This window comes from Astatotilapia calliptera, chromosome 8, assembly GCF_900246225.1.
Source record: "Astatotilapia calliptera chromosome 8, fAstCal1.2, whole genome shotgun sequence".
NCBI lineage: Eukaryota > Metazoa > Chordata > Actinopteri > Cichliformes > Cichlidae > Astatotilapia > Astatotilapia calliptera.
Genome location: NC_039309.1, coordinates 4,404,630 through 4,429,771, shown reverse-complemented (window position 1 = coordinate 4,429,771; position 25,142 = coordinate 4,404,630). Strand labels below are relative to the sequence as shown.

General features: G+C 43.9%; 1 protein-coding gene across 4 annotated transcripts in view; it reads right to left on the bottom strand.

The window, feature by feature from the left end:
• The window catches only part of LOC113028038 (PH and SEC7 domain-containing protein 1-like), a 100,298-nt gene that overhangs the window by 57,945 nt on the left and 17,211 nt on the right, over positions 1-25,142 (bottom strand). For 3 of the 4 annotated variants that reach the window (XM_026177998.1, XM_026177997.1, XM_026177999.1), the window contains exons 2-5: positions 11,745-14,120; positions 11,489-11,606; positions 8,524-9,079; positions 7,823-8,290 (exon numbers count right to left, since the gene is read on the bottom strand). In XM_026177998.1, coding sequence (XP_026033783.1) covers positions 7,823-8,290; positions 8,524-9,079; positions 11,489-11,606; positions 11,745-13,856 — 3,254 coding nt within the window. In that variant the 5' untranslated portion in view covers positions 13,857-14,120. Of the gene's footprint in view, positions 1-1,194; positions 2,928-7,822; positions 8,291-8,523; positions 9,080-11,488; positions 11,607-11,744; positions 14,121-25,142 lie in introns of those variants that run through there. The other variant, XM_026178000.1, reaches the window with a different exon arrangement.

Here is a 25,142-nt window from a genome sequence, read left to right as displayed (position 1 = left end):
TCCACTAAAAGCCAAAACATGTCAGCCTGCTGCTAGCTTTAGATACAAGGTCAGGGGATCAACAGGAATCGTGGGCATTCACGACCCGGGACCATGAATGTCCCAGAAGATGCTGAAATAGTAAAAGAAGTGATGACCTGCTGGTGGTGCTAGAGCTGAGGAAGAGTGAAGTCCTCTCTCACTAGACTTCAGACTCCACGATGTCTGAAGTGCATGTATCCACAAAACATCGAGTAATTTATGGGAAAGTTTAAATAAAAATCCAAACGTGAACCCAACAACTCAAAATCCCTACAAGAAATGGATATTACAATCTAAACCGATTTTTTTAAAAGCTCATTTAAAGCTAATTTACCAAACAAATAAGGATATTTCTTTATTTGATTGCAGCTATTTTTTATTTTTAAAAAGTCTATTTTGTATTTGTGTTAACTACAATGGTTTTTTTTTCACAGCTAGATTTAGTTAACTATAATACCTTAGTCCACACCACATTTTCATATAACAGTCTCTTCACAAGGCACCAACATATTTTCATCAATACCAAAAACATCAACCGAGGTTTTAACCTCAGGAATGTCTACACCCATAAACATCCGATAAAAAGTGCAAATGTGAACCCAACAATTGATCAACTGAAGCAAAAGTGGAAAGAAATATGTATTTTTTAACTGAAAGTTAATTAACATTTAGTTTAGATTTATTTAAACAATTAAATAAGAATGAAGTTCACTAACGGTTGAATAGATGTTTTTAAAACAAGATGCAGTGTTCTAATACTTTTTATGGCACATATAAGTAAGCCTCTCCCTGGGCCTTCAGCTTTCTTCCTGTTAAAACTGAGTTTTTTGTTTCCACTGTGCTGATATAACATCTGGGAGTCGTGACTGTTCAAAGCCTGATGGTAATGGATGTCTGGAACTTTATAGCCCTCCATGCCAGAAATTTACAATGACATAAAGTTCTGAACCATCCCGCGATCAGCCGTCATCACTAACTTGAAATTAAAAGTCCAAAGCGAAGGAAAAAGTTGGGCAAACGTCTCGATGTTCACGAGAGCTACATGGGCAGTCAGACAATTTTCCCAGAATTACTGTTATCTGCATATCTGCACGTCTGTTCCACAAACATGATATTCAAATGTTCACATATACACGACAGACAGGTGAGACAGGTTCCTGGGTGTTGACCTACCTGTGGCAAGACCGCCTATTTTCTAAGTACCTCTCCTCCCCGGCTGCAGACGAGCCCTGACAACAGAAGACGGCCGGCGTCCTCGCTGGCGTCACATGGCCGGCGCCTCTCCTCTGACCGCTCGCCCGACTGAACCTTCTTCTCCCCCTCGCCTCGTACCCTGAACGCATCGCCGTGCACTTGGCAGGCCTAATGGAGGAGAACACCTGCACTCTCTCCCAGGAGGCCAGCAGGCTTTGACGCTCCTCTCCCGGGTTTCGAGGCTGACTGAGACTTCATGGGTGCCTCCTTTCTTTCCGTCCACTTTCTCACTCTCCCCCCGTGTTTGCTGTCATTTGATCCTCTCAGCAAGCCTCCTCTCTCCCCCCCAAAGTAAAAGAGCTGTTTGTCCTGCAATGCCTCTCGGACTCTATCTTTTCCCCTCTGAGTCTGTTTGCTGTTGTTTCTCTTCCCTCTTTTCACTCCTCCCTCTCTCTTTCTCCCTCCCTGTTCCACTGTGTAAACTCTCACTGTCCCCTACTGACCTTGGATTCAAAGCATGGCATGAGACTTGGCTTGTCTTTTCCCTAAAAAAAAAAAATCACCCTCCTGCATTCATTCCTCTCTCCGTCTACACGCATCTCCAATTACACGCACTTGGCATGTCCATCCTTTGAGTGTTGTTCAAATTGTAGTTTACCTTGTTTGTGATGTAAGCTTTTTTTTCACACACCTACACAGAACACCAAAAGTGTGAAGTGTCAGGTTTAAACTGCTGGGTGTGTGTGCCCAAACGGTTTGCTCTGCTGCCTCGGGCAAAGAAAAGGTGGCCTTTTGTCTACATCTGTTTACAGCATACGCTTCATCTGGGCCTGCAGGAGTGTTCATAATTATGAGATTACGCCAGCACTGTAGCTTAGGCTCTGCCACCTGTTAGCATTGTCCCATCGAGAGCCAGCACAATGCCGAGAGGGCCTGAGAGAATTCCCAGTGTCAACCTCTGCTTTAACGGTGTCCACGGATAATTGAACCCCCTCTCAGTCCACTGGGCAGCTCGACACAATGAGCCACTGTCTAATGGTACAGAGCATCTGAAAAGGGTGATGTGAGGGAAGGAGGAAGAGGAGGAGTAGGAGGAGAGGGAGGAGGGGAGCGAAATTCCAACTTTTATCAAAGTATGGACAAGCCTTCAGGGATATTTGCCTGGCCGTCTCACTCCTGGATTCCACAGCTTCAGGCCAGCAAGAGTGCGATAAGATCAGCACTTAGCAAACATTTGCCTTCACTGTTTAGTTCATCAGGAAAAAATCTGAAACTAAAGTACGAGTTCAGGTTTACAAAATGAGACAAAATGAAGCTGCTTTGTTTTGTAAGATTTTGACTATGAATCCGCTGAAACTTGAGACCGATTCCTTCCTTGGACACACAAACACACTAAAACACACACTGTGATCGGGCTGCAAGTCACACACCTGCAACATATTACGCTCACTCTTTCCAAACAGCACTCAGCAGCAAGACTGCTGTCCTCTTACGCCATCTTGTGGCGAAAGCAGCAGCAGTGCGCTCACTCCACCTCTGCAGTGCTGTCACACTAAGTTAGGGTGACATTCACAAAGCAGTCACACATAAGCAGAGTTGGAGACACCGAAAAGCAGAAACAGGTGGAATCTGTCACATATACCGGCATGTGCGTGTCAGGGCTATCTGCATTCAGATAAACACTCTGCAGAGAGACAAAATGAAGTCTTTGGGACAGTCAAGGTGAGTCTCTCGCTGCTGCAGCCGCCATCTGCTGTGCATCACACATCCGTGCATGCACTTCACGCACACACAAACCCAAAGAAAAGGGTGCATGTGCATGCACAAACACACGCACAGACAGATGGATACACCCATACACGGCTGGCAGACAGCAGAGGGACCACAGGCGGCCTTCTAACGACCTTCACTTTAGCATACTCGACTCTCCAGAATAGCACTGCTGCAGTGCTCTGTGCAGGGAGACAGACAGAGGCAGAGACGCTCGTTAGTCTGGAACCTGACAACAGTCCATTAACAGGGCTCTGACCTCAGATAGGAGACAATCAACGCTGCATTAGAACTGAATCTACTTCAGAAACTCTGTGATTTAAAACTCCATTCAGAGAGAACAACTCTGACTTTTCATCCACATAAGACAACAGTGGCGGATGATCGCAGAATCATTTCCATGGTAAAGAGAAACCCCTTCACAGCAGCCAACCAAGTGAATAATACTCTCCAGGTGGTAGGCATATCAATATCCAAGTCTACCATGAAGAGAAGACTACATGAAAGTAAATACAGAAGGTTCACTGTAAGGTGCAAGCCACCCATAAACCTCAAGAATAGAAAGGCTAGATGGGACTTCGCTTAAAAAAAAAAAAAACATCTAAAAAAAAAGTTCTGGAGAAACATTCTCTGTACAAATGAAACCAAGATCAACCTCTACCAGAGTGATGGTAAGAAAAAAGTATGAAGAAAGTGTGGAACAGCTCGTGATCCAAAGGATACCACATCATCTGTAAAACATGGCAGACACACAGTGTGATGGCTTGGGTGTGCATGGCTGCCAGCGGCACTGGGACACTAGTGTTTACTGGTGATTCGACACAGGACAGAAACAGCTGAATGAATTCTGAGGTGTTCAGAGACTTACTGTCTACTCAAAGCTAAAAGCAGTCAAATGGATTGAGAGGCGTTTCATAATACAGATGGACAATGACCCAAAACATACAGCTAAAGCAACCCAGGAGTTTATTTAAGCAAAGAAGTGGAACATTCTTACATGGCCAAGTCGGACACCTGATATATATGTATGTATATATATATATATATATATATTAGGGGTGCAACGATACACAAAATTCACGGTTCGGTTCGGTTCTTTGGTGTCACGGTTCGATATTTTTTCGATACAAAAAAAATGTTCATGCCTTCTTAATTTGTCATTTATTAAAATTATAAATATATATTTTAACTCAAAAGTACAGTTTTTAAATTTAACCCTAACCCTTGTACGTGTTTTTTATTTTGACAGCGAATGCGCACCTGCGGACCACTTATGTGCAGCCCTGGTTATTTAGCTCGTCATATTGCAGCCACAGAAATTCTTTTGTCCATGAAACCGTAAAGCTGCACTTTCTTTTTGCCTTATAGTCTGATTTGTCATAACTTCTCCGTTTTGTGGTAAGTTTTTCTTTGGCTGTCACTTCTTCACCCTGACCTGTCTTATTTGGCTCAGCAGAACTGAAATGCTTTTACACGCTCACTCACATAAGCTCAGCGATTCTCTGCGCGATCAACCTCTCACATGTTTAAGCTGCGGGAGATTTCACTTGTCATGTTTGCATAGTAAGCTAACGATTAATAAGACGATGTCAGAGGAATTGGTGCGCAAATTATCATCACTCACAGATCAGTGCTGTCGCTCTCTATACACAGTTCACACGATTGCAAAGTGAAAGCAAAAAAACAAGCGCAAATTCAAACGCGATTTCAATATGTCACATATTGACAGTGGCTCACCGATGCCAATGACATAATTACCCAGCTACATTTCCGAAAGAATGCAAAAGCATTGACATATATTTTTCTTCCTACAATAGCCCGACTGGAAAAATCGCTAGCTCCGGGAGGTCGGGCTAGCGATATTGCAAGCCCTGTATCTGATTGAGGAATCACTCATCTTTGGAAAAGAGAGTTTATTACAGAGAAATGTCTCTTTCCAAAATAAAAGCTATACTATCCGCTTCTTCTGGGCTATATTCTCAGCAGCATAAGGAGAATCATGTGCTAACAGCTGTCTAAATGACTCGGCTAAAGTTAGTAGCATGCTTGTTGTTTTTGTCTTTGCACTAGGATGATGTCGGCGTAAATGTGCAGTCATATTCGTTGTGTTCCCACTAGTGCTTTCAGGTTAATCTCGTTGAAATGACCTTAACGCCACAACACGGCCGTGCATGGGGCTAGACGGCCAACACATTAACGAGCTAACTGTGCTAACACACTAGTTCCCACCCATGTAATTGAGCATTGTGTGGCACATCCAACATACTGTTTTACTTTAGTCCATGACTCGCTTACCTTCAGGGTCATACACCACATGAAAACCAAAATAATTCCAAACACCACATCTGAATGAGGGTGGGGGAGGTGCCCTGCGCTCTTCCTTCTGACGATGCTGTCTGTGTGGAGCGCTCAGTGGATCTGCGCTCGACAGTGCAGCCTAGGCGGAGTAGTCGAACGCAGATTCACTGAGCGCTCAACACAGACAGCATCGTCAGAAGGAAAGTTGATAAAATAAATTACAAATGTTGTATTGTTCGATACATATGTGTACCGAACCGAAAGCACTGTATCGAACGGTTCAATATCGATACGAATATCGTTGCACCCCTAATATATATATATATATATATATATATATATATATATATATATATATATATATATATATATATATATATATATACGCATTTTATATTTATGATATTTTATGTTTCATATCTGTGGCACATCACACACCATCTAAGGTTGCTGTAACTGTCATTTTATTGTGTGACAATAAAGGTTCTTGATTTTGAACTTCCAGACATGTGAAGTGCATGTTAGAAATGTAAATGTCTGCTATAACCTGACAGCCCCCTCTTAAACTCAGTGTGATGTCCTATTGTGCCGATGTGCGAATGAGCTGCTCAGCTAATAGTGTGGTGTGTTGACCTTTTACTTTTATGTGAACTATTTCCTGCTGTGTGATACAAGTTTTACAAAAACTGTAAAATATCTGGATCTGATTCTCCTGAAATAATCAGAATCTGTCCGTGTGGGAAAACAGCTTATGACCGTTGGAACATCTCCTTCCAAAAACCCAGATTAATCTCCTGCTGGAGCAGCCTCCCCTGCCTTCTGGTTTCAGGCTCTCTGCCAGATCCTGGCTTCAGGGACTTTCCGCCGTTCAGCCACAGGAGCGTTAGTGAGGTCCGGCACTGATGTTGGCTCATAATGCCAGGCTGGGTGGCAGGTCGGGGTTCGACTCAGTGAAAAAGTCAACTTTAAGCATATTAGACGGACCTGGATTTGTTTGTTGTGTGTTGTAGAATTAGTATTTAAAGGGAAAAGGATTCAGAAATACAAAAGATAAGGTCCTGTTTACATACTGTAGCTTTGCCTGTCCAGAGAGGTTTATATGATTATTATTTCTCAAGTGTAGTATATATATATATATGCTCTGCATAATGTCATAGAAAGAGGGATCCCTCCCTGATACAGTAAGTTGGCTTATAAGAAGATGGAAAGAACGCTACAACAGCTTATTTCAGGTAGAAGATGAACTGATGGGCTGTACTAAGCCCACTATATGATAAATTAGGCTTTGAACTACAAAGTTGATGCAGCAGAGTGAAAGAATTAAGATACAGAGATGCAATGGAGCACTTTTAGTATCACTATGCTGACATATTAACTCTGTTTGCACTTGTTACATGTTGTGCGGGCGGATCGTAAATGGACACTGGAGACACGTCAACGTTTACAGCTGTGTGTCCAAGGAGTCTCCTTGTGTTCAGATTTCATTACGGTATGTGTCACTTCTTCTCATAAAAAAATGGCCTTCGACCGGCGAATTTATCGCCAGTCAAGAGCGAGAGCTAAATTTAAAGCTTTTGCTCATGTTGACATTGGAAGGTGAGGTCATTTCAGAGAAGCAAAAAGGAGCACGAACAGATGAAAATCGGCCCCCACACCCTGTGACGATGGTGTATTTTCCCCTTACGGCTCCTTCAGGACACATTGACCTTAACATGTGAAATAGATCCTTCCCCCTTTTCATCAGACCCTGATCTCAAAGAGAAACGGCGATAAGCCTAATCGTTATCAAGTTTCTGTTCTCTGTTTGTGGGTTTGTGACGTGCTCTGTTAGTCAGAATAAGGTTGATGTTTTGGGGGATTGTATTTCCCGCTCTTCTGATGTGTTTTACATGTGTTTCCTGGAAATCAGCTGATAATAATGGCAGTGAAGACAAGTTTGGATGATTATTTCCTGAGTAGTAATGGCCTGGAGCACAGTAGCAGTGCAGGAGAAAATGAAAGGGGTTTTCTGTAACCACTGGCACTGTTTGAATGACCGGTTCTTAAACAGCACTTTTCTCCTCTACTTGAGCACCAAAGCACTTTATACTTCATGCCTCATTTACCTACTCACACACATTGATACAAACACTTTTTCTGCATCTAAGTGTTTTATATCTAACATTCATGCATCAGGAGCAACTGTGTTTGGTATCTTCCCCAAGGATCATTTGGTATGAAGACTGGAGCGATCGAACCACCAAACCTGCTCTACCTCCTGAGCCACAGCCCCCAGCTGTACTTTTTATACTCTGATTAAGCGTTAGACCCAGTGAGGAGGTGGCATCTTGTTGTGAAGCTGTTTTCTGTAGTTTAGAGTAATTTTCTCCCTAGTTTGGTTTAATCAATAGCTTTTTTTGCACCTCTCCTCCTCTTAAGATCCCATTGAAAGTGATGCAGAATTTTTCAGAATCCTCCCCCAGATTTTTATACGTAAATAACATCTCAGACTCACCAAAAATACTAATCAGTGAACTTTCCACCTGACAGGTGATCTCACCTGGGTAAGGAGAAGGAGGGGTTGCTGTACCAGCTGCTCCCCAGCTGTGAACGCTCCTGCCCTCTGGGCGGGGTATCATCTGATCCGCTGCTCAGCCTCTCGCTGGAGGGAGCTCGGGTGGCATCCGAGTCCCCCGTCACAGTAAAGATAGAGTCAGACAGACTGGGCCTCTCATCGTGCGCCAGCGGGGCGAAGCTGAGCTGGACGATCTGCCTGGCGCTCTGGCACACGGGGCCGTGGATAGCGGGTGTTAGTGTGGGCAGGTCAAAGGTCAGGACAGTGTGGGTGCTGGAGGTGAGCAGCTCCTCGCTGTCCAGGCTGTTGTACGACGTCCCTTTGGCTCGGTGCGACTCCATGATGCTCTCAAAGTGGCGGCTGAAGGTGTCCTCTGTGGCGAGGCGGGGTCCGGATACCAAGATGGGGGATTTCAAGGCTGGATGGTGGTTGTCGAAAAAGGTTTCCACTGGTCTGAACAGACAGGATAGAAAATAAAGAAAAAGAGACTTTTGATAAGATTTTTTTTTTCTTTTGCCAGAACGTAATTTACTGAACTGTTTAAAGGTGTGACTTTTACTTCCTGATTATGACCAACTTGAAAAGTAGGTTAGGGATGAGATCCCTACATTTAGGTCAGGGGAACATCCCGCATCACCAGAATTCTCCTGTTTGTGTTTACAGCTTCACACAAGGCGTCTGCTCACCTCTTCAGAAGGTGTCCAAACACCTCAGGCTCCTCCTCAGCTGCACACTGCTGCTTCCTGCTGTCTCCCTGCATCCTCACACTTGCCCAGCTCACCATTTCTTCCTCTTCTTCCTCTTCCTCCTCATCGTCTTCTCCTTCTTCCTCCACAGCTCTTCCTTCCCTCATCGCCTCCTCCTCCCCATCTGTTCTCCCATAAGCCAGCCCTCCCAGAGGGCTGCTGCCCGTCCCTGAGGTTCCCTGCACGCTGCGGTTGCTCCCAAATGCAGAGTCGGCGTCTTCCTGCTCGGCCAGCAGCACCTCGTCTATGTCCGTCTCACGGTAGCATCGAAGCGGGACAGCGTCCAGGTCAGTTTCTGAATACTTGAGTGTCCTGCGAATGATGCCCGTTTTGGGCGATGTTCCTATGACGGCTGGGGGAGGGGTCACCAGCTCTACCTCCACGTGCTGCACCTCGTGGTTGGCTGAAAGCAGAGGCAGGGAGGATGGCGGAGTAGGGGTGGGAGACTCACTGGAGTTACCACTAGGAGGAGCTGTGGAGGTTCCCTCTGGAGAATCTGCAGAGGAAGAAAATCAATTATGATCACTTAAAAGGCATATGTGGTTTCTGAGGACAATGTAGAGGTGATTAGCAGTGTGCCACTCCCCTGCTTACAAAGACTGGGTCATATAGAAGTCTATGGAAAAACAGCCCAGAAGCGCCTTTATTTGCGACCTCAGTAACACTTTCCTCATAAGTTTAAAGCCTTAATCGTTATGACTGAATGAATTTTTATGACTGCAATGACCAAAAGTCTGTTCTTCCCCTTTTCAATATACACTGAACAAAAATATAAACGCAACACCTTTGTTTTTGCTCCCATTCCCCATGGGATGGACGTAGAGACCTAAAATTCATTCCAGATACACAATATAACCATCCCTCCCAAACAGTGGTCACAAATCAGTCCAAATGTGTGGTAGTGGGCACATCTGCCATATTGAGATAATCCATCCCACCTCACAGGTGTGCCACATCAGGATGCTGATCTGACATCATGAGTAGTGCACAGGTGTACCTCAGACTGCCCACAACAAAAGGCCACCCTGGAATGTGCAGTTTTTTGCGCTATTGGGGGACCCAGAACCGGTCAGTATCTGGTGTGACCACCATTTGCCTCATGCAGTGCAACACATCGTCGCATGGAGTCTATCAGATTGTCAATTGTGGCCTGTGGAATGTTGGTCCACTCCACTTCAATGGCTGTGCGAGGTTGTTGGATATTCGTGGGAACTGGTACACGCTGTCGTATACGCCGGTCAAGCACATCCCGAACATGCTCAATGGGTGACATGTCCGGTGAGTATGCTGGCCATGCAAGAACTGGGACATTCTCAGCTGCCATCTGCCCTGAACAATGTGAACCATGATTCATCCGTGAAGCGCACACCTCTCCAACGTGCCAGACGCCATCGAATGTGAGCATTTGCCCACACAAGTCTGTTACGGCGACGAGCTGGAGTCAGGTCAAGACCCCGATGAGGACGACGGGCATGCAGTTGAGCGTCCCTGAGACGGTTTCTGACAGTTTGTGCAGAAATTGTTTGGTTGTGCAAACCAATTGTTCCAGCAGCTGTCTGGGTGGCTGGTCTCAGACGATCTTGGAGGTGAACCTGCTGGATGTGGAGGTCCTGGGCTGGTGTGGTTACACGAGGTCTGCGGTTGTGAGGCCGGTTGGATGTGCTGCCATATTCTCTGAAACGCCTGTGGAGACGGCTTATGGTTGAGAAATGAACATTCAATGCACGGGCGACAGATCTGGTTGACATTCCTGCTGTCAGCATGCCAATTGCACGCTCCCTCATTGCTTGTGGCATCTGTGGCATTTTGCTGTGAGACAAAACTGCACATTCCAGGGTGGCCTTTTGTTGTGGGCAGTCTGAGGTACACCTGTGCACTACTCATGATGTCAGATCAGCATCCTGATGTGGCACACCTGTGAGGTGGGATGGATTATCTCAATATAGCAGATGTGCCCACTACCACACATTTGGACTGATTTGTGATCACTGTTTGGGAGGGATGGTTATATTGTGTATCTGGAATGAATTTTAGGTCTCTACGTCCATCCCATGGGGAATGGGAGCAAAAACAAAAGTGTTGCGTTTATATTTTTGTTCAGTGTATAACATCAGAATATTTACAGCATCAAATTTGTATTCTATTACTGTCAATTTATATACCTTTGATTGATCAAGTTACATGTTAAATTGATGATCCATCCATCCACTTATCCCTTTCAGGGTCACGGGGGGCACTGGAGCCTATCCCAGCTGTTATAGGGCGAGAGGCGGGGTACACCCTGGACAGGTCGCCAGTCTGGCAGGGCTATAGGGCTACTAGCTCTTAGCATAGCTTTGCAGCTGATCATATGTCTGAAGCAAGCTATTTTTGCTCCTCCCCCTTTAAGACCATCCTTCGTTTAAGCAAGCTTTCTTCTGATTGGTTCCCCTTTGTAAATGGTAGGGAGTAGAACACTGCCTTCTTGCATCGTGCTGCCAAACACAGTTTTCTCAAATTGTGAATGTTATGGTTTACTTTGCAAGTTCGGTAAAAAAAATTCTTTTTTTTTTTTACTTTTTTCAAATATTTCTATGATGATAACAATAAATAAAATTCACAGATATCCTTGTTGAAACTAAAATGTTTACAATAAATGGGAGAATTATATTAGGAAGCGCCCTGATTTTATTTTCCTTAGTTAAACAGAAAAGCTTTTGTGAAGAAATCCCTGCTGCTGTTCCTGTATCAGCTGACACATCACACCTGAGTATGTTTCCCTGAGCGACAAACTGCGACATTGAAAGCAGTACTGCTACTTCACTAGCTTCTCTATCTCTGTGTGAAATGTTCCCATGAGAGGAAGGAAGAACATGAAGGCAGAACGTGCAGAAACTCAATATAAGTAAGACAGAAATGCTCTCACGTTTCTCCCCCCTGCCAGCAGCCTCCTCAGCAGGGGTCCCGAATAAAAACTCCCACTTAGCACGAGCGATCTTCTGACAGTGCAGCGAGGGCACGGGCGCTGCACATCCACTGTCCGTCTGCAAGAGACACACACTAGCTTAGAGGCTAACTCTGCAGTGCAGCATTAATGGGCAGGAGGGGAAAAGGTGGTTAGCATACAGTCAAAAATCCAAGTATGCCTTCCTTCCTTCTTTTTTGTTATCAGCAGAACCCACCTGTATTCCTGAGGTGGCAGCCCCGGTCTCATTGCTCTGGTGACTGGACTGGCTGGACTCTGGGGACACACAGTCCCTGTCTCCCAAGCTCCCCGTCACCCCGCTGGAGCTCCGTGAAGACGACCCTCCCATAACGCCATTCTGCTCCCCCTCAGGAGGCTCTTCGGCCCTTCGAGAACGAGGCTGCAGTGCTGCACCATATCCCTCCCTCTCGTTACCTTGCTCTTCCTCATCACAGCCCTCATCCTCCTCTCCAGAGTCCAGCACCACAGGACCCAGAAGAAGGATCTCCCTCCTCCTCTGCTCAGCCCGCTTCTGCTGTGCTGTCGGGCTGAGAGGCCTGCGGCGCTGCCTGGATTGTTGATCAGATGTTTGGACCCTTTTAGACTGTAATACGGGGTCGGGGCTTGGCTTGGGGCTGTTTTCCACGCCATTCCCCCACTCCTGCCTGGAAGTCCAGCTGACCGGCGCCTCCTCAACACTTTGATTGATAAAGAGTCTGCGAGCGAGCTCTGTGCAGTCCCCTTTCTCGAAACAGCTTGGATCTCCTCTCCTGTCCAGGCCTGGGGACCAGGAGTCTCCAGTGTACTGTGGCGGCTGACGGCGATGCAGGGTGGGGGTATCTGGCGGTCGGAGCTCAGCTTGGAATAGCCTCGGGTCCCTAATGGGTGAGCTGAGCTCTGTGGGAGGATGAGAGGGACGAAGGACACGTGAAGGAAGGGCGGGGGAATTCTGAGTGGCTGATAAGATGGAGCTCTGCTGCATTGTGTCATGATTAGTGTGACAGTTTGTCTCTTGTGATCGTGAGTTTTCAGGCTGGTGTGAGTCTGTGTTGTCGGTTGCTGGCGTGTGTTGTTGGTCGTTTAAAGGGATGTTCATTCTGAGCGTTTGCTTAAACTGTTGTGCATTTGGAGCGGGTTCTCCAGAGTTTGAGCTGCTTGTGAGCTCTCCTAAAGGATTGTGCAACGAGGACCTCCTCGCCTCTGTGAGAACTGAAGATGCTTTGGTGGCCTCTTCAGGACTGTGAGCTGGAGAGGAAGATTTGCTGTTGCTTAACTGGTTCAAACCGTCGACTCCATTATTGCCAAGTTGGAGGATTGCGCCCTGCGGTGAAGTGCTCATATTGCAGGTCCTCTTAATGTGTCTGTTGACAGCTGGACTTCCAGTCAGAAGAGGGCTTTGGGGCTCAGGGGGCCCAGATCTCTCAAGCGAGGACTGCTTGGACTGCGAGGATAGCTGGTCTGAGGCTGGGCTCCAAGGCAGCCCACATGGAGCCAGATCTTTGGGGTTTACGCTGATGTTCTGACGCTGAACGGGAGATCCAGCCCAGGACTGACAGCGCGGTTGTTGGTAGTAGCATGAAGCTGAGGTGTGCTCAAGTGCGTGGGCCAGTTTAATCCTCAATAAGGGGGATCCAAACTCCTCTACAGCCCTCTTGGTAGCTGCCCTGCCGATGGGGTCAAAGTGTGGCTTGCAAAGGCCGGGGGAGAACGTCTGCTGGTGACTTCCTGGACTCTGGAAAGTCAGCTTGGGACTGGAGCTGCACGATGAATCGGGACTCCCAAACCAAACTGGGTCGCTGAGGCGTTTTCGAAAGCTGGAAGACGTGGACCATTCCTCTTTGGCTTGTCTCTCGCACACAGAGTTGCGTGGACTCTCCACTTTCTTCACATTTGACTTCTCGACGTAACTGAAGGTGACCACACTCCGCTTCCCGTCGCTGACTTCCTCTTCATTAAGTCTCTTGCGAATAGGAGGGGTGTGAGGGACACTGACTTTTCCCGAAGAGGTCGCTGGTGAAGAGTGCAGGGGTGAGCTCCAACGCTTGCTGATCGTAGGTGAGCTGCTGGTTTGCTGGAGCTGAAAGCTAACGGTGTTTCGAGAGGGAGACTGGCCGTGCGTGCAGTCCTGAGCCAGGTGGCGAGCCGTGGAGGCTTTGCTGACGATCTGGCGTGTCGTCTGGCTCGTTAGCTGAGAGAGGAGCTCCGCGGGACTGTCCTGAACCGAATGCCCCTGAGCAATCCCTTCTTCACTCTCCCTCTTTCCTCCATTCTGATCTGGGGCAGACCTCACTTCCACATACAGATGAAGGACTTTTCCAGACTGGGACATGACCTCCTCTCAGCACGTAATGAGGACACAGAAACAGAAATGGAGCAGAGAAAGAGGCAGACAGGGTGGAAAGAGGGCTCTTCTTTGCTCTTTTTCTCTGTTTTTGTCAGTTTGGATGTTGTTTTCCTGCTGGTGGTGGGTGTCAGTTTATTTTTAGACGGTCTTTCTTCTCCCTCCTGTGTGCACAGCAGAGACACACAGGCTGAACGGCCAGAGGACAAACATGCCCGCGCGACGACTCCAGCAGCTCCCTATTCTTCATACCTGTGAATGAAAGAGAGGAGCTGTTGTTATCTTTATGCATCCTCAGATGACTCCCGATACACACTGGATGATTCAGTATTTACGATGCCCAAAGGGACCAAGCATCAGCTTACTCTCTGGAAACCTACTCACACGTTTCGGAAGTCTCAATTTGTCAGCTGTGTTCGATGCTTTCTGTAACCGCCATCTAGACACAGTTCACTCCTAAACTGTGTCAGCTATTTCTGTCATTATTCATGTAAACACTGGAGCAAGTATAATGAGTATCTTCCATGAGTGCCCTGTTTTCTCTACAAATTCCCACGATATTGTGCCTCTCCTGTGTTAATGGTGGCCAGCTTTTTCCCCTCCTGCTTCCAGTGTGATTTCATCCACGTTTTAATTTGCTGCTTCTTTCTGAACATTTTTTTTTCATTCCCAATTATTTTAAAAACTATATGTTAAAACACTGAATGACCTAAAAGAGACTCTTCAAAGTCAGTGATGTTATGTGGTGCAATTACAGAGTTAGGTCCAGAAGTTTAAGACAACAAAATGAAACAAATTCCTTTTTTTTTTTTCGTGGAGTTTGAAAGAGTTAAGATGTGACTGAAGTACAGACTTTGAACTTTGATTCAAGGGTTTTAATAAAAACATTGTAGCTATACAAAGTACCCAATTTACAGAGGCTCTAAAGTAACTGGGGAAAATAAGTCTAGAACCAATGGAGAACACCAGCTGCTGCATATCTTCCTTTGAGACTAAAGCCACCTTCAGCTGCTGATTGTTTGTGGGTCTCTATACTTTCTTGGCCATCTTAGGTTGTTTATGCAGTTTGGTTTGGGTCATTATCCATTTGCACTGTGAAGCTCTGTCCTTCAGGATTCATCCTGCTGCTGTTTCTATCAGCAGTCACGTCATCAATAAACAGTAGTGACCTGCTTCCACTGTCACAATCAATCAATATGAAGCAACAACTCTGAGTAAAATGAAACAAATATGAAAAACTATAACAAATTAAATGTTTATTAATTAATAATTAACCATTAAGGAAAATGTGCCTGTAAACAGACAATTTGATCAGATTCAATTCATTGTAACATTTTACACTGTAGTTAAAATGTTACAAAACAAAACTACATGGAAAATGCATGTATGCATTTTGTTTCAGTTTAATGAGTCTGTCTGTGGCTCTCTTTGGTGAAGGCCTGTGAACGTAATCAATTAAAAACGGGCAAACCGAGAACCATTAACTACCTGGATAAAATCTAAATACACACACACACACACACACACACACACACACACACACACACACACACACACACACACAGAGAAATAACAAACTGTTGTTCTGATGCCGAACAGTATAGACACAGCTTGGCAGTATTTTAGCTGCTGAAGTTATACAGTGAACAAAAAGGGGAGAAATGTACTCTGTGTACAACAAACTACTGTTGCTGTGGTAATGGCACCTTAAAATAGTTTCCACTGTATGACGCACAAGTGCACACAACTAAGTCTCCCAGATAGTTTTAGTGACTGCATCGGTTCATATAAAGTCAATACAAATAATATGTTTAAAGTGTGCACACTCGTTTCCTAAACACGTGCTTCATGAACAAGAGAGTTGAAGAAGAGAGTGCATGTGGGGTGGTGTGGGTGGTGGAAACCAGCGTCAGAGGTGATTTGTGACAGAAGGTTTCCAAGATGGCAGTGAGACCTGCTATGATGTAAGGTTTGGAGATGCTGACACTGACAAAAACACATGAGGCCGAGCTGAAGATGTTAAGATTTTCATTGGGAGTGAGCAGACTGGGATTAGTAATGATGAGTACATCAGAGGGACAGCTCAGGTTGTTATTTAGAAACAAATGTACAGCAGCAAGGCTGAGATGCTTTGGGCATGTGCAAAGGAAAGACAGTGGATTCAGTGGACAAAGGATGCTGGATATGGAGCTGCAAGGCAGGAGGAAAAGAGGAAGACCTCAGAGAAGATTCATGGTGTAGTGACGGAGGACATGCGGAGGGTTAGTGTGACAGAGGAGGATCCTGGGTACAGGGTGAGACGGACACAGATAATCTGCTGTGCTGTGAACAGGATCAGTCGAAGAAGAAATGTATGGTGTGTGTGTTAAAAACACCGAAATACCTCAAATTTAGCACAATGTGGGGATGCAGAAATATAAAATGTAAAGCTCAGTGAAAAGGAAGAAAGGAAAACTACAGCAAGGTGTGATAGTCAACCTGAAGACTGTATGTGGCTCCATGAGCTCACACTCCTGCAATAAACCAAAGTTCTCTGATGGTTAAGTGGAAAGAAATGATGGAGTCTCCTCATGATCAGGTCCTCATCATCTCCCTTCTCCACTCCAACCGTTCACGGCAGATGGCTGCCTCTCCCTGAGCCTGGTTCTGCAGGAGCTTTCTTCCTGTTAAGAGGGAGTTTTTTCTTCCTGCTGTTGCCAAGATTGTTGAGGTTTCTATATATTATTGTGGGGTCTTTACCTTACAATATAAAGCACCTTGAGGTGACTGATGTTTTGATTTGGTGTTACATGAATTAGTTGAACTTTATCTTCAGTGGACACTTTGATGATATTAACGCTGCAGGATTTATTTGCTAACTTTGTTCCCTTTACACTTTGTCGCTCTGCTTTTATTGTTACATCAAGCTTTCCACCTCAGGCAGTTGTGTTTTTCTTTTCTTTTTCAAATATTTTCTTTTTTTATGCAATTGATTTTTATTGTAAATATGCATAAAACAATGCCATGGTTCCTGGGTTGTTTTGGAGGCAGAGCTTGTATGACTGTACGGTGCAGCTGCACTGCTAAAATCTCAGCCAAAGAAAAAGGCAAATAAATAAATCAAATTTTCAATTGGAGACAAATGATAGAAATCAAAATCAAAATCAAAGGCCTCTGTTATTTCCAATGACAGATACTAATAAAAAGTAAATAATGCAGCTTTTTTATGATGTCAGAGAGAAAATGAGCTCATCCTGTAGAGGAAGCAGGAAATCATCCCACCATGTCCTCTCCCACTCTCTGAAAAGAGCCGGTGACGGGGATCGATTTACATTCTGAATAAAACAATTAAAGGTTCTGGACTCACGGGAAAAATGAGAAAATGAGGCAGGTTCAAATGATTCATGGAAACTCTAATCGGATTAGCGTGATCAGATTTTATTCAGGAATCACCATGACACTGATGCAGCGATGATGAAGAGGACTTTCTCTGTGCAAAGATATTGAATTAAGTAATGTTTAGTTCCTGTCTGTTCACTGACAAGTCCACCATCAGATCCAGCTGGCTGCTCAGCCATAACATGCACATGAAGCTAAACCCTAAGCACAGAAATCTCTTTGTTATTCTCTTTGTTATAGTCCACGTTTTGTCTTTCGAGCTAAATCTCCTGGCGGTTACTCATCTTGGCCGAGCTGACTTCTTTCCAGTCGTCTCCATTCTGTTTAACGTTGATGCAGAACGACTTTCCACGCCAGTGACGACGCAGACAACAGAACTCTTGTTTAAAAAAAAAAAAAGAAGTCACTCAAATGAGGACGGTGAGCTGCCAGCAGTGACAGATTGGAGCTGCCTTATGGTAGCAGTGGGAGAGAACGTGCACGCTCATAACTGAAGCCGACAGAACAAAGAGAACTTGTAAGTTGGCACGCCGAGCGACCAAACTTTCCCTCCCTTAACCCCAACTCATCATTCTGCCCTCACTTCAAAGACATCAGTCTCACCGAGCTGACAAATTCTCCCTGTGACGTTTAATTATTTCTGCATGCAACATTTGTTTGGATGTTTGCAGCAGGTTTGAGCCCTTATGTGCAATATTTGATAAATCCTTTACTATTTGTTGCGGATGGCAGCATGAAGCTTCATCCACAATAAAACGTCTCTGTCTTCGTGCATTTCACTGCCTCTGCATTAGTCACATTATCTGTCATTTTCACACTTTGCAGCTAGTCTTCCCACAGCTACACTACTCACCGCCAACAACTGGCCTTTGTCCAGTTGTTGGTAGCTCCCCAGGGGCCTCTGTAAAAAGGTGTGAGGAAGACAAAGTGGCTCCTTAGCTCTAAATATGACAGAACTGGCTGAGACTAAGGCTACGTCCACACTAATGTTTCATTTGAAAACGCATCGTTTTCTCTCCGTTTTGGCCTCCCGTCCACACTGAGACGGCATTTTCCCCGAAGGAAAACGTTTCAATGTGGACACACAACTCTGTGAATACAACTGAAAACGTTAGTGTGGATGCGGAGTGTTTTCAGACGAAAACGCCATTTTCAAATCTATCCGGGCTAGTGTGGACGTAGCCTAAGGTGGAAGAACCTTATCCTTGAGGGCTAAAGCCTAGAGACTGGTCTGCAACCATCTGGCAACCACCAGTCATGGGGGAAATTTGTTTTGGACAATTGGTTGCAAGTGGTTGCCACAGGCTGATGGCAGTTGTTGGGAAAATAATTCCTAAAGTCTCAGTCACTCACACCTACAGATTGCTCAGCGAGCCCCTGGCAAAATGTGTATTCTCCAACCAGTTGGCAAAAACCTCAGCCCGCCTGCTTTGGTCTCTAGCACTTAAACACGAAAAATTGCAATCAATTGCAAACAAAGCAATTCCTATGACAGTTCACATAATGAGAGTCAGCAACCTGCAGGAACCACTGACAACCAGCTGGAAATTATTGCTCCCGAGAAACCAGTAGCTGTATCACATCAGTGTGGCGGACAACTATCACACATGATAAACCTCATTAAACAGATTTTCAGTAACTAACACATAAAAATGCTGAGCTCTTTTTTAATGTAAATATCCGTTTGAGGCACAGATCCTCAGAGATCATCTGTGCTTATGATTTGTCATCACGAAGAGGTTGAAGTATGCCAGTCAGTATTGATTCAGAGAGAGCGCAGATGAGCATGAACTTAATTTGGACCTCTTTCATCCAGTTATTCGTCAGCTGACTGAGGCGGGAGCTGATGGAAGCGAGTGAGATGAAGTCGGGCGATGAGAGAAAGACCACAAGAGATAGATAAATAGATAAAAGACAGAAGGAGGAGGGAGTCGTGTAAGTGAAGGAGAGAGCTCTGCTGGCAGCAAACCAGAGTGATGGGAGTGTAGAGTTACAGGAAGGCCAGAGTTAAAAGCAGTAACACAACTGCTAATGTAACACAACCCCACTTTTCTTCTGCCAGAAAACACAAAGACAAACACTGCTTGGCTACTTTCCACCCACCAACTCCTGCTGGCATCTAGTCATACAGATAGCTAGTGGAGATTTACTTTAATAAAACCTTCCACAATCACAGTGTCACAATCATATAGGAACATTACAGCTGAACCTAATTACAAACACCGCATCATTCATCATGAGTCCCAAAAAGCAGCTTTAACCTAAGCTTAACCAACCGTGTCTGGATGCCAGCATCAAAATCTTTAACAACTTGTAAGCTACGCATATCAGCTCAAATGTAATAAAAAACAACAATAAAAAAGATGTGTGAAAAAAATGTGACTTCCCAATTTTAATGTTGAGATAAGAAGAAATAAATACTACACAGTAAACAGTGGTTTAGTTATTACAGATCTTCCTGTATCCAGACTGTAATGTTAAATCCTGGATGCAGCAGTGCTGTTCTCGAGTGCTCTGGTTCCTTTCAGCTGTCCAGCTTGCCAGTAATTCTGGACAATTTGGCATGAAGTCTGGTGGGAGCGCCACTGCTGTGCCAGAAGTTACAAGAGGAACAATCCATTTACCAGCTCCTGCCACACTCAGTCTTATTTGCTTTGCATGTTTCCTATCATTTCAACTTCTAGATTAGCATGTAAAAAAAAACAGATTTCATGCATCGATTGGTTAAACTTCTGATAAAAACTCATCTAGCTTGACAAGAAACCATCCATCAACCACAAGCTAAAAATGGAAAAGCTGGCAGCATCACTGAGGGGTAAGTTTCACTGGCCAACTGATTGCACCCAGAGAGTACGTGTGGATGCACTATGTGGGGTTTTTGCTTCATAGCTAAGAGGTTTGTAGGACGAGTGCTTGGGGCAAAGTACTGTGTTGTTTATTTGCAGATTATTTGCATCAGAAACTATTCGATAAACTACATCATTTTTATTTTTAAGCTTTTACATCTAAAGGTTTCTGACCTCTTCAACAGTCACATGAGATTTGTTCCACAATTTAGTTTTATTAATTACTTTTATAGCCAAACTTTTTTATCCAGTAGCTATTTCAGCAATTCAGACTTAACCATTGCTTTGTCTGTTACTGGAATGCATTTAGGTTGAGAATCAGCTGTGTCCCAGCAAAATCTCAAGCTACTGCATTTAGTACTGGCTAAATTTAGATTGATATTAATCGAATTTTTTTCTACCCACAATGTTAAAACATTTTAAGCCCAAATACAAGCTCAGGTGTGCATTTTGCAGGCGTGTCTGGACATGCAGCATGCACAGCAATTTTTTACTGACTGAGTCATCGTTACTGACAGTTTGGCTAAAAAGCAAAACAGAGAAATCTGATTTGGTTTTGGTCAATAGAGACATGTTTTACTTTTAGATTGTGTACTAGGAACACACTGTTTAAAATGATTTTTAATCTATTTACCACTACTACATTTTGAAATTCAGAAGAATGCAAATGTGCAGCAAGCCTGTTTTAAATAATTAATTTTTATTATTTGCATGAATAGGGAATCACTTTTACACCTTAAAACATATTTGAGATTCAAAATGTGGACTGAAATAAAACATTTTGACAAACGTTTCTTATTGTTACATTTTTAGCATTAGCTGTAGTCATGTCAGTGTCACACATTGCACTATGATAAAGCCAAAAATATTAGACCAAGCGATGAGAGTTCTTGCAGGACGCCTGAATGTGCGATCGGAGTGAGTCTGTCCAAACATGTCCCTGATGTTTGCCATTTTCTACTTTTTGGCTAAATATCTCAAGCTATTATTATTATGACTATCAAGCTATTTCCACTTATCCAAATGAAAAAGTCATTTTTAGCTACATTCTGATTTTCTAAAAAATTTAGCCAAGCATTATTCATCCCATTTTACGGTTTATCTTTAGTAGATATGTCACTTGGCTGATTCACTTTTAGCTAACTATATCAGTTTTAATATGGTAGTATCACTATTCATGTGAAGCAGATAGCTAGGTTTTAAAAAACCGAGGGTGTACACTGTTCTATGAAACAGTGACTGGACACAGTGGACAGTTTGCAAACCTTGCAGGTTACAGGTGTGGCCACCTTTCGCCCTAATTCTTTGTAAATATACGGCTAAACAGCTGCTGCAGATTTGTCAGCTGTACAACAAGCAAATCACCTGTTCCACCTCCCAAAGGCGCTCTACTGCATTGAGATCTGGTGACTGTGGAGGTCATCTGAGAACATTAATTAGTTGATTAAATCTTTGTAACCAGTGTTGGGTGTAACAGTGTAACGTTGGGTGTAAGTAATGCAGTGCATGACTACTATTATGTAGTTACTTGTTCTTTAGTTATGATACAAATAAATAACAATGTCAGACAAACACGCCTTTTTCTTCCAGCACACCTGCGCCACAATCAGCTGATTTCAGTTTGTATGTCAGGAGGAGGAAAATGGTGGAGTGAGACAACTTTGGCTCTTTGTAAGCACCTGCCCAGGGGGCATGCTAACGCTAAGCTAGCCAAGACCCCAGAGTGATGATAAAGCTGAGCGTGTGCTGACCCCAGCCCGGCAGCCAGAGCCTGAACTTCAGCAGCTGATAAAGACAGTGATGAACAGTCAGGCTTGCAGCACCGCCTCCTTTCTTCCTGTACATGTTTCCAAAGTACAATCACCACTTTAAAGTCTTAACCCTTTAAGACCTACCATAGAGCCAAGTCCGCCAGAGCTTATATTATATTTTTACATGCTGTAGTGCCATTTTTGGGAGCATTTCAAGTTGATATACATCAATACAACCATTATAGCCCAAATTTTAATAATATGTCTGCATTAAGTGCATAGTAATTACATAAATTGCAAAAAAGTGCAATAAACTACAAAAAAATTTAAAATCATTTTTGTTTTTTAACATATATTTCTAGTTAGTGAAATTTAAGAGGCTTATCCCTCAAAACTGTAAATACAAAAAAGTTGCACAAAATAGTTTCCCACCACAGGAAATTTATTTTGAGTGTCTTCATAGTTTTATTTTTGAAATACACCAATTTCTATACACTGCAGGAAAAATGAAAATAAATATTATAATGCAAATTTGCAAAAAGAACTCATATTGTACTGCATCAAAATAAACTATTTCCAGCAGTGCAATATGAGTCCTAAGCATCCCAGAAACAACACAGAAAGTCATAAAGTCAAACATAACTTTTAAAAACACAAGTATAGGCTCATAAGGCCCTGATGGTAAAAAACTACATTTCCGCAAAATGACGTCACTTCCGGTTTCGGGCAGGACATGGCGGACATGCGATAGAAAGTGTTACGAACAGCTGATTGGATCGGCAAAGCGTGTTTCTGGAATATTATGTTTTTGTTGCTGCAAGTGCTTTTCATGCAGTTTTTGCAAAGCTATATGTGGAAGGAAACTGTGACCGAGGACAAGCTGATGGCATAAGATTTAAGTACAACTCCTCCGGTTGTATATGCAAAACAATTTATTGCGCTAGCTTATGTGGTTGCAGTGCTACCTGCATTTAAAAATAGTTACGCAAAACGGAGCGTGCCCACTCCGACCGACTTTAAAGGGTTAATAGACTGATTTTCCATTTTTGCTTTGTGTTCATAATAAGGACTTTTGTTGATAAAATTACTTTTAAGAAAGGTAACAATAATGTGTAATAGATTACTTTTTTTTTCTTACTAACAACCTCAAAACAGTTTGTGACCTAGCATATTATCTTGCATGGTCAGTAACTATACTCAGCGGTGTTGTGATGCTGAATTTGTACCGATGGGCTCAACCACCACCAGCAGCCTGAACCTTTGAGACGAGGCAGGATGGCGCCGTGTTTTGATGCTGTTTCATGCCACTGTTAATGTGCCAGCATGGTCTTCTGCTGCCGTCCATCTGCTTCAAGGCTGGATGTGTTGTACATTCATAGATGCTCTTCTGCATACCCTGACTGTAGCGAGCGTTTAGTGAGATAGTCCTCCCTTCCTATCAGCTCAAATTCTCCTCAGACTGATACTGAGAAATACTCAGACCAGCCGAGCTGGCACTAATAGCCATGCTACGTTCAAAGTCACTTAAATCACCTTTATTCCCCATTCTGATGCTCAGTTTGAACGTCAGATCATATCAGTCACGTCTACTTGCTCAAACACACTGAGTTGCTGCTTTTTGTTAAAAAGCAGTTGTATGGAACAAAGTGGCCAAAGACAGCACATTACATTTAAAGTTTATGATGTCGATGCTTCAGCTATACCTTTTCAGAAACAGCTGGTTAAGTTCATAAACAATATTTACAGTTTAAAAGCTGTACGTGTGATAAGGCCCCTGATTAAACCTGTGACTATATGTGCAGGATGAGCTGTTGGAAATGTGCTATAAAAAATAAACTTGACCTTGACCTTAAGCCTTCATTAGTGGTTGCTGCTTGATTGGACTGTGCTTAAAATACAAATAAATAAAAATATTAGCATACTTTGAATTGCTTTTCACAGGTAGAGTAACAGGTAGGTCACAAAATAACTACCAGTAAATACTGAAAACAACAATGGCAGCAAAAAGAATGCAAAGAATTCAGCAAATCACAGACATATCTATCCATCTCTACTGAAAATCTTTGAGTGTATTTTTGATGTCAACAGCTTTTATTCACTGTCATACTCTTTTTTTTTTTTTCAATACTTGTTTGGCGAAGGCTGTTTATATTCTTTGCTTTTAAAAATAGCGACAGACTCGATGGGGAACCTGAAGGATGGCGCACCTTTGATCAAACCTCAATAAACAGAAAGCCACAGCCGCTCAATCAAGATGACTCATCTTCTTGTTGTTCCTGTGGGTTATAATGCTGACACAAGGGACACACACACACACACGGATAAACTCCTCTGGGTCCTTGGACCAGGCTTTCATGAGTCAAATCACGCAGGTAATTAAACCCAAGCCAAAGAGTGCAGCTCTAATATTAGCTCCCTGCACATGATGGGGGAGCTGGTGCTAATATTAGCTCTCAGCTTGCTTGTTGCCGGCGCTGTGCACTAGCAGCTATGATTTCAGCAACATGACAGGTTGTGCACATTAAAAACCCGAGGGGAGATTTGGAGGTTTGTGTTAAGTTAATGGATGGATATTCAGAGGCATTCACACTGCAACGCGAAGCACCCTTATCATTCTCTCACTCATGGACTATCGATTTATCCGCATGTACTATTATGTTACATCATGTACTGTATCTGGCAGAACTGCCTACTCTTATAAATTCCCAAGAAATGGCTGAAAGCTCACCGTCACACCACAAACGTGTCGCTTAAACCCTGTGAACTCTGCTGAATCATAATTAACCAAGCAGCGACTGAAGAGGATGAACCAAAATGAAAGAAAGCTGTGCCAGAGCTTTCTTCGAAGCACGACTTTGTTGTTTGCACTCGATACAAGGCCGGATCGCTTCCTTTCCTTCTCACGGTGCCTTCAAAGGCATTTTCAGACAAAAGCTGATTGGTCCTCTGACTCATGCAGAGGCAGCAGCAGTGCGTATGAGGAGATGCAGAGAGGCTTATTGGTAAAGAAAAGAAGGGGGAGACATTCAATCAGCACCACGTTGGCCGTGACCTTGCTGCTGCTACAACTCCTCCACTCACTACCTTGACTCAGTGAATGAAGAACCACACTTAGACCAAAACACTAAACAAGTAACGAGACAACAAACTGTTCTTTCCTCGAATCGCAGGAAAGTACGATGTTGCGTTATGCAACAGTGACAGAAATGGAGTGCCGCTTTCACCTGCTCATGTCTCATATAGCTGCATATTTGCTGCAACCTCTCAGGTAAGAGAAATGAAGGAAAAATGCACAAGTG